At 34.5% G+C, this 10,600-nt stretch overlaps 1 protein-coding gene across 1 annotated transcript; it reads left to right on the top strand.

Moving 5' to 3' along the window:
• On the top strand, positions 8,027-8,693 carry LOC109329040 (17.8 kDa class I heat shock protein-like). The gene has a single exon (XM_019562703.1). The coding sequence runs from the start codon at positions 8,115-8,117 to the stop codon at positions 8,586-8,588; it is 474 nt and encodes a 157-aa protein (XP_019418248.1). The 5' UTR covers positions 8,027-8,114; the 3' UTR covers positions 8,589-8,693.

Genomic DNA, 10,600 nt, shown 5'->3' with positions numbered 1-10,600 from the left:
CTTTGAATTTTTTAAAGACTTAAAGTTGTTTGTTTATGTGAATTTTGAGTAGATTATGAATATAGATTATAAATTTGAGTCTACCTATTTGGAATTTTTTTGTTATAGGTTTGTATATATATAACATAAGTAGGTATGTTCAGTTTAACCGGCATGCGGTTTAATTACTGAACCACCGGTTGAACCACTGTACCACTATACCAGTACCCTGACCAATTCGATAACCGGTATGATTTTAACAACACTAAATATTAGGACTCACGCACTCATAATCATTTAATTCATGCCATCCAGCCCCTCCTGTATGGAGGTATGGAAATATATATATATATAATTAATAAAATCTTTACCACAGATTAAAATTTATATTATTAATATTTAGTTATTAATGATTTCATAAAAAGACACAAATATATTTGTCTTTAAATATTATGTGTTACATATATTTTTATATAAGTTTTTCTTCTATACAAATTAAATGGAGAGTGAAACCACTTTTAATTGGAGGATTGGAATTTGAAAATTCTGCATATAGAAATAAATGATTTTAGCCCTTATTTTAGCCCTTATAAGTTATAAAAAAAACGGATTCCCCCTTTCACGCTCATGTCACGGCGAGGTACTGCAGAAGAAAAAACCGCAAAATCCGATCCCATTTTTCGTAATCGATTAGTTAACATGTTGGTTAATCGTATTCTGAAACACGGAAAAAAATCATTGGCTTATCAAATTATCTATCGAGCTATGAAAAAGATTCAACAAAAGACAGAAACAAATCCACTATCTGTTTTACGTCAAGCAATACGTGGAGTAACTCCCGATATAGCAGTAAAAGCAAGACGTGTAGGCGGATCGACTCATCAAGTTCCCATTGAAATAGGATCCACACAAGGAAAAGCACTTGCCATTCGTTGGTTATTAGGGGCATCACGAAAACGTCCGGGTCGAAATATGGCTTTCAAATTAAGTTCCGAATTAGTGGATGCTGCCAAAGGGAGTGGCGATGCCATACGCAAAAAGGAAGAGACTCATAGAATGGCAGAGGCAAATAGAAATCACTCTCATTTATTATCAGCCTCCAATAATCAACACAATTTTGACCAATATTTGGATAGTTTTTTCGACTCAAAGTGTTGGTTTGGCTCATACATTCCTCGGTCAGATTGTTGGCTTAGTGCTTGTGTGTGACCCATTCTTGTCTAATAATGTTGTTAAATCTCAATGAAGATAGTCAAACCCAAAATCTCACCTTCTCTAAATCCAAAAGAACGACACCATCACAAGTCACAACCCTATCATAAAATTAACATAGTTATGCATGAGCCGAACAAACCACCAAATTGTCTTCAGAACAATATTCTTGTTTAAAAAGATGAAGTACATAACTGATTTCAGGCTTCTTTTTTTTTTTTTTTGCAGAAAATTGAAAATTATAAAACAACTAAGGTCTTACGAATCAGGTACCAATAGCATAAGAAAATAACAAATGCTTGAATTACAAGGAGTTGAATCCATAACAGTGAAAGAAGAGATAGAGTTTGCTCCCTTCTTAGCGAGATAGTATGTACAAAAGTTTCTTTATATATGAGTGATGGTCGACTTCCTCACCAAGTCTTGGATGCGGAGCACAATCACCATCTAGTGACAATGATCAAGCCGATCACCTTTAACCGAGAAAATAGAGTCAAGGGAGTCGCTATAAAACAAGCCCATACACGACTTCCATATCAACCATGACTTGATAGATAGAATTAGTAAGGTATCAAATATATTTTTTTGGTGTTCCATACAAAAGATATTACGACTTCTCCAAGCCCACCATAGAGTTGCCAAGAACTGGTTGTTGGAATCCTTACCAAAAAAACTAACTCATTCTATTGGATCCAAACTTGATGGATAGAATTAGTAAGGTATCGACTATCCTTTTTTGGTGTTCCATACAGAAGATTTTACGACTTCTCCAAGCCCACCACAGAGTTGCCAAGAACTGGTTGTTGGAATCCTTACCAAAAAAACTAACCCATTCTATTGGATCCGAACTTTGAAAGAAGTCAATGTTATTAAACCTCATAGCTTTCGAAAGCGCCATCGGCTCAGTACAATCCCAAAGACAAAGGATGATATATTTGCTGTCGAGATTGCATCTATCGCACAGATTAACATTGATGCCACATGTATATCTTAGGACATTGATCGGAATGGAACTGTGGCATAATTACCAAATGAAAAATTGGATATTCTCAGGGGGCTTTCAGTTTTCAAATCCAACTCCAAGCCCCTTGTGTAGTCTCTAAAGAATGGTCTTGGGCGAGCCATTTATAATCATCTCTAGCAGTATAATTATCGTTCAAGTTGTTTCCCCATATGTGATGATCCTAGCCCTTGGAACAAAGGTAAAGTTGATGCTTCTCAACCAAGCCCATGATCTCAGAGGGGATAGTGATGGAAATGTTATCAAAATGCTAAGTGTTGTTAACAATAACGTCTTTGATCCGGAGATCGGGATCCTAAAGAGCCAATATGGCTTATCATAGAACTAATAGGTCTTGTGTCCAGCCATTGGTCGAACCAAAAGGATACTCCACCTTCCTTGATAATTAGCTTGTAATGTTGAAAACACATCAACATACAAAAGAGTCCATTCAAGAAGTCCAACAAGATGGTCCAGTTTGATTGCTTTTGTTTTTAGCTTTCCTTTCCATTATTATAAACTTTGAGTTAAATCTGTTAGTTAGTTTTCTGGTTAGTTTATATTTTTAGTTAGTTGTTATGTATATAAGGAGATTGGCTCTTTCCATTGTATTCATTCACTTGATTACTAATCAATAACAGAAGGATGTATTTTTCATTCTCAAGTATTTGCTTCCATCTCTTCATTTCCTTTTCTGCTCTTTTCATTTTCTGTTAAACAAGCTTAATAACCATGGAAGGAACCTTGAACTTTTACATGGTATTATAACACCCTCTTTGAGGGTATCTCTACTTTGCTGCATAATTCTTCGATTCTCTCTTCACTGTTATTCATCTTTCTTCACCTTATTTCGTTATCAAATCCTCACCTCAATCAGAAGAATCAAGAACCCCTCATCTATCAGAAATCTCACACTTTGAACATGGTGAATCAACTTGCAAATCCAATTCTTGATCCTTCCAGCCCCTATTTCGTGAACTCAAACGAAAATCCAAGAGTTGTTCTCGTCTCCTCCCTTTTGAATGGAGCAAATTATCACCAGTGTTCTCGAGCTATGACTATGGCCCTTGGATCAAAGAACAAATTGGAGTTCATTGATGGAAAACTGCCAAAACCACCAATTGGTGACCCAATGATTATAACATGGAATCGGTGCAACAACCTTGTAGTATCATGGCTCACACAGTCAATTGAAGCCTCGATAGTACAAAGTGTTATATGGATGAACAATGCTCGTAAAATCTAGGAAGACCTCTATGAAAGGTATCACCAGGCATCAGGAAGATGATTCACCCAAGCCAGAGGAAGAGGTCAGAAGACTATTGCATATTCTGCTAAAAGATTGGACACACAATGGATGTTTGCTACAAGAAACATAGGTTTCCCACAAACTACTTCACTAATTCAAGTAGTACAAACAATTACACTGTCTTGAATACTAATGACCAACTTATGAAACAACAAGTTTTGATGATTCTAAGTAAAAATGATAACACAATTGCAGTTGCACACTCCTTCACACCTAAGCAACATAATATTATCATGACATTGATCCAACAATCAATGAATCGAAAGGGTCACACTACCAACCAAATTGGTCCAAATTCTGACCAAACAACCAAGACTGGTCATCATGCATTAGGTAATTCTCACCATGCATTAGGTAATTCTCACCATGCATTAGGTAATTCTCTGTCTTTTGGCAACACAACCAAGATTAGCTCTTTGATCCTTGACACATAAGCTACAAACCATGTATGTAACTTCATAGAAAGCTCAAGTAGTTGTATACTATACAAGGAAAATGGTTGATGATAGATATAGATTTACATGGATATTCTTCATGAGACAAAAATCTGAAACAATCCAATTGATTAAAGAATTCACTGCCTATGTTGAGACTCATTTCAAACACAAAGTAAAATGCATAAGAAGTGACAATGGCAAGGAATTCATTATGAGAGATTTCTATATCTCCAAAGATATCTTGCATCAAACTACATGTGTTGAAACCCCTCACAAAATGGTATTGTAGAGAGGAAGCATCAACACATCCTTGCAATTACATGATCCTTGATTTTTCAATCTAACATTCCTCAATGTTATTAGAACTATGCAATTTCACATGCAATACATTTAATAAATAGGCAGTCTAACACCTATATTAACAACAAAGCTTTTTTTCAAATCCTATATGACTACTTGCCTGATATCAAAGACCTAAAGGTTTTTGGAAGCCTCTACTTTGCTTCCACTCTACTTTCTCAATGGGGTAAATTGGATTCTAGATCTAGGAATGTATTTTCTTAGGTTTCAAGGATGGAACCAAAGGTTATATATTACTTGACTTAAACACAAATGATTTTTTTTATCCAGAAATGTCTTTCTTCGAACATGTTTTCCCTTATGAGAAAGTTAGTCATCAGGCTGCAAATAAACAAAATCTTCCTATACTGACTTTGAACAGCTCTGACCCCTTCTCATACCAATTAGACTACTATGCTTAGCCTGCACCCAATGATGACATTCCCATAAATGATAACAAATCTTATGACACCATACCTGCTAGATATCCCCAAAGAATAACTAGGACACATACTTATCTGAATGATTGCCATTGTGCCTTAGCCTCTAACTCAACCTTACAAACCTCTGCTAAATACCCAGTGAGTGATAATGTATCATACAATTCTTTATCTCACAACCATAGACAATTTTCTTTAGTTATATCCTCAAAAACCATACCTGAGCACTACAATGAAGTGTCACTCATGAATGTTGGAGACAAGCAATTCAAGCAAAACTCAACTCACTCAAAGCTAACAACACATGGATCCTGACATCCCTCCCACCTGGAAAGAAAGCAATAGGATGCAAACGAGTTTTTAAAGTTAAACACAAAGCTAATGGTGAAATAGAGAGATACAAAGCAAGATTGGTAGTTAATGGATTCAACCAAATAGAAGGGGTTGACTCTATGGACACTTTCATCCCAGTGGTGAAAATGATAACAATCAGAACTCTTCTTGCTCTTGCTGCCATACACAACTGGCACATCTAACAATTGGACATCAATACTGCCTTTTTACATGGAGACCTCAAGGAAGTCATTTTTATGCAGGTTCCACATGGCCTTCAAGTCACAAAACCTGGCCTTGTTTACAAACTTGAAAAATCACTATATGGCCTCAAACAAGCTAGCAGGCAATGGCATGACAAATTGATGGAAACATTATTGCAAATGGGTTACACTAAATCCCATTCTGATCATTCCCTCTTTATTAAAAAATTTAAGTCAAAATTTTCTACTATATGAGTTTATTTTGATGATTTGGTTTTAATAGGAAATGAACTTGACAACATCCATTCAACAAAATCTGTATTGCACAAAAGGTTCAGCATCAAGGATCTTAGCCTCTTGAAATTCTTTCTAGGGATGAAAATAGCAAGGTCAAGGCAAGGAATACACCTATACTAAAGAAAGTACACCTTGGACCTGTTGCAACAAGTTGGACTGCTAGGAGCTAAACTAGTCTCAACACCCATGGAAAACAACACCAAAATTAGTGCCACAATAGGAATTCCTCTAACATATGTCTCACCCTATACAAGACTGATGGGAAAGTTGTCATATTTAACCCACACAAGACCAGACATCTGATTTGCAGTGGATGTCTTTGACAATACCTTGTTGCACCAACTACTACGCATCTTCAAAGAGAAAACAGAATACTCAAGTACCTGAAGCAATCACCAAGCAAAGGAGTTTTCTTTTCAAGCAACAACTCTGTCAGTATAAAAGGATACTTTGATTCTGACTGGGCAACTTGTCCATACATCAGGTGTTCTATCATTGGATGGTGCTTTTTCTTAGGATCTTCCTTGATCTCTTGGAAAAGCAAGAAGCAAAATACATGTCACACTCTTCAGCAGAAGCATAATATTGCGCCCTTGCCATAGCTTCATGTGAGGCCCAATGGCTCACCCATCTAATGAGGGACTTAGGACTTAGTCATTCTTCTCCCATTAACATATAATGTGATAACAAATCTACTTTACATATAGCCTCCAATCCGGTCTTTCACGAGAGAATGAAACAAATAGAAATTGATTGTTACGTTGTGCGTGAGCGTGCCATCAATAAAACCATTCATCTTCTTCCTATATCCACATCTTAACAAATAGTAGACATCTTCACCAAATCCCTTAATCCTTCACCATTCAAGAAGTTAATTTCCAAACTTAACATGATTGACATACATTTGCCAGTTTGTGGGGGCTATTGAAAACACATCAAGATACAAAAGAGTCTATTCTAGAAGCCCAACAAGATGATTTAGATTGATTGCTTTTGTTTTTAACTTTCCTTTCCATTATTAGAAACTTTTAGTCAAATATGTTAGTTTTATGGTTAGTTTGTATTTTTAGTTAGTTGCTATGTACATAAGGAGATTGACTCTTTCTATTGTATTCATTCACTTAATTACTAATCAATAATAGAATGAGGTATTTTTCATTCTTAAGTGTTTGCTTTCGTCTTCATTCTTAGGTGTCTGCTTCCATATCTTCATTTCCTTTTCTGCTCTTTTCGTTTTATGTTAAACAAGCTTAATAGCCATGGAAGAAACCTTGAACTTTTACATGTACCCATCCTGAAGCTTGTCACTCACTTTCTAAATTAAAAATTTCAGGACATTTTGGCCTACTATTATTTGTTCCAACTTAGTGAGTTTCGAGCCAACTTGCTCACATTACAAAATATCTCTACCCGATAGAATTAAAAGTTGGTTGGTTCTCGAGTTTACATAAACAATTTTAGGCTCAAATAATATGTAGATATTTTTGAACTGGCCCATCCAAGACCAATTGATCCAAACTTAATCAAAAACCCAAAATAGATCATGATCCAACATGAAAATATAACAACAATAAGAATTTTTGTTGGTTTTCTTTATTTCATGAGATTAGTCATACTTATATTAACTCTTAAATAAAAGTAATATAAACGAATGATCAATATTGAATGGATATAAGTCTTTATTATATACTAGTGTGTAGAGGCCCTACTAGTAAATATTGTTTGGTACTACATATTCAATTTTAATATATTTTATTTTTTGTGTTTATGATAATGTTCAATTTAAGGTGAGATATATGCTTAATTAATATGTTGGTAGTGTTTACTTAGTATTATATATTTTTTTGTAAAAATTAAATAATATTAAGGGCAAAAGAGGAAAATTACACATGGTAGAAGTTACACCATGTTTTCCATTTATATATAGTATATATAAAGATGATAATGTTTAATTTAAGGAGATATGTGATTAAATAATATGTTGGTAATGATTACTTAGTATTATATAATTTTTTTGTAAGAATTAAATAATATTAAGGTAAAATTAAATAGTATTATATAAATGGGAATGAAGTATCTCATTGTATAAGAAGATAAGTTATCTCCTCCTGCAAGTGAAATCATGACATGAGTCATGTTTCATCATTTTCTATAAAAATATTTTTAAAACTAAACAAAATAGCACACATGTCACATTTTTACTAGCTAGAGGAGATAAATTATCTCCTTATATAAGGAGATACATTATTCTCTATATAAATTCATTTTCATGTTGAGGTGGCTAAAGCTAAAAGCTTCTCCAATGTTCCGGACCCATCATGAACAATCGTAACCTTTCCAGCTACAAGAGTGAACTAGTAGATTCTTCTTCATTCTTCTTCATTCTTCTTCAATATCTTCTCCCATCATGAATAATCCATTTACCAAAAAACATGCAGCACCCTTCCTCTCCTACTCCATTCTCCTATAAATACCACACATCTTCATTCTTCCTTCACTCGTCAAAACAACATCAACCAAATCAACAACAAAGCCCATTTTCTACTTCAAATTTATCTACATAAAATGTCGCTTATCCCAAGCATTCTTGGCACTGGACGAAGGAGCAACGTCTTCGACCCATTCTCCCATGACATATGGGACCCATTCCAAGACTTTCCCTTGCGCTCCGCCACCTCCGGCTTCGACGCGGAGACAGCCGCCGTGGCCAACACTCGTATCGACTGGAAGGAGACGTCGGAGGCGCACGTGTTCAAGGCAGACCTTCCAGGGCTGAAGAAGGAAGAAGTGAAGGTGGAAGTGGAAGAGGGTCGTGTGCTGCAGATAAGTGGTGAGAGAACTAAGGAGAAGGAAGATAAGAATGACAAGTGGCACCGCGTGGAGCGTAGCGGTGGCCGATTCCTCCGCCGCTTCAGGCTGCCGGAGAATGCAAAGGTGGATGAGGTGAAGGCTAGCTTGGAGAACGGAGTGCTCACTGTTACTGTTCCAAAGGAAGAGGTTAAGAAGCCTGATGTGAAGCCTGTTCCAATCACTGGTTAAGTTTGTTGCTGTTATGCATGATATCATATGTTATGAACCAGATATGATTGTTATGTAAAATAAATGTAGAGTTCGATGATCTCTGCTATTAATATAGTTGTGTGTTATTGTGCTGTGTGTTGAAGTATGTAAGGCCTTGCTAAATTTATAATAAGAGATTTATGTTTCTTTTGATTGGTTTAATTTGTGATTACTCTGGTTTTCTTTTTTCTATATTATTTCACCACTTTGTCCTTTTATAAATCAATATCATCTGCCAAGATGGTTTACTAGGTAAAAATGAAGGGTGGTATCATGGTAAATGGTATCTCTTACGTGTTTTGTCAGTATTTACATTATTAATACAAAACATCATTCATCTCCACATGGGATATGTGAAATTCTTTAGAGGGTAGTATTAGAGACTTGCATATTGCAACTTCACAATTCATTTTTCGTGATGTAAAATCAATCTTAGACTGTCTATCTTGTCAAAAAAAGAAGAGGAAAAAAACATAATGTCAATCTATACTGCATGTACCAATCTTTTAATCAATCCTATAACCATTTAATTTCATTTTATATCAAATCAGCCTGGCCTCAAAGACACGATAGATGGTTAAACTGGTTCTCATCCAAGAAGAGGAACAAGGTTATAAGTAGTATTGCCGCAGCTTATGTGTATGGGACTTAGAATGAAAGGAGAAAATAGAAAGCTCACTGCTTTTAACATGGTCCATTTGGAAATGAGGCTAATTCATTTGTTCCAATCTAACTACAGCATCGTCAAGCAACTTATTCAAATTTTAGTATGCAAGTAAATAGTATTATGTTCTCTAGTATTTCAAGAGGGAGGGTGTTGGAACAGTGGAGTTCAGGGTTTAAATTTTGAAAACAATTTATTTGCTTAAGATTTTAAGGCTTTCTACATCAATCTTTCTATACTCCATTATAATGGATGGAAGATGATTATTTGTTTTGAAAGGTATTTCATTTTCTATCTCAAGTCAATTACATATTGATAAGTGAGTATAAAAATTAAAAGCAAAAAATAATAAAAAGTAGCATTTTAATTGACTTAGTCCAATGAGTGAAACTCACATTTGTATGCTATATTTTAATCTTGTTAGGTTATTCACTAACACTAGATGATGAGTGAGCTCATGAGATCCCTTCCAAAATTGTGGGTCATAGCCTCATCACTAGTGTTCTCTTATTTAAATATAAGGGAACACGTGAAGTTATTGGAGATGGAAATGTGTTAAAAGCAAAAGCAAAATAATATGATATAATAATTTTACTTATATCAGATATAATAATAAAATATTTTTATTCTTAAAATTAAGAACAAAAACAATAAGTTATCTTTAGCATTGGAGTGAAATCTGATTCTATTAATATATAATTGTTATTAGTATAAAAAACAACATTTATTTCATATTTGCGAGTTAATTGATATAAGGGTAAGCTAAGTTCCTTCACATTTCTCAATCACATGGTTTTTGTCTCCTGGCCTTATGTGTTTGATTTTCTTCCATAAATCTACATAAATATACAAAAAGTTCTTCCATTAACTTCCTGTCCAAATCTTTGATTGTTTCTTAGGGGACTTTAATCACCTGTCTCTAATGTATCACATTTTATGTCCTAAGTCAATTAAAATGTGACTTTTATTATTTTTTGTTTTTAAATTTTTTCTTTTATTCATATAGTAAATAGGCTTAAGATAGAAAATGAGACACAGTTGAAGACAGGTGATCTTTGTCCATCATAAGGTGCATTGTTTTGGTTTCATATCTTTTGTATTTATGAAAAATTTATCCACCTAAATTTTAATGTGCAATATTCATCCTTTAACTTACATTATTTTGAAAGAATGGTCATCCACCCTCCTTTTGATACACCTAAAAAAATCGAATAATTTATGCAATCATAATCTTATCTTCTAAAATTAAATGTAAAGTATATATTGACTTGTGTGCGTTGATAACGAACAAATGCATGAACGATAAAAGAAATGAAAGAATGGACAT

The sequence above is a fragment of the Lupinus angustifolius genome, chromosome LG16 (genome assembly GCF_001865875.1).
Source record: "Lupinus angustifolius cultivar Tanjil chromosome LG16, LupAngTanjil_v1.0, whole genome shotgun sequence".
NCBI lineage: Eukaryota > Viridiplantae > Streptophyta > Magnoliopsida > Fabales > Fabaceae > Lupinus > Lupinus angustifolius.
Note: the sequence above shows the minus strand (reverse complement) of the source record. Positions and strands in the feature narration are given on the sequence as shown.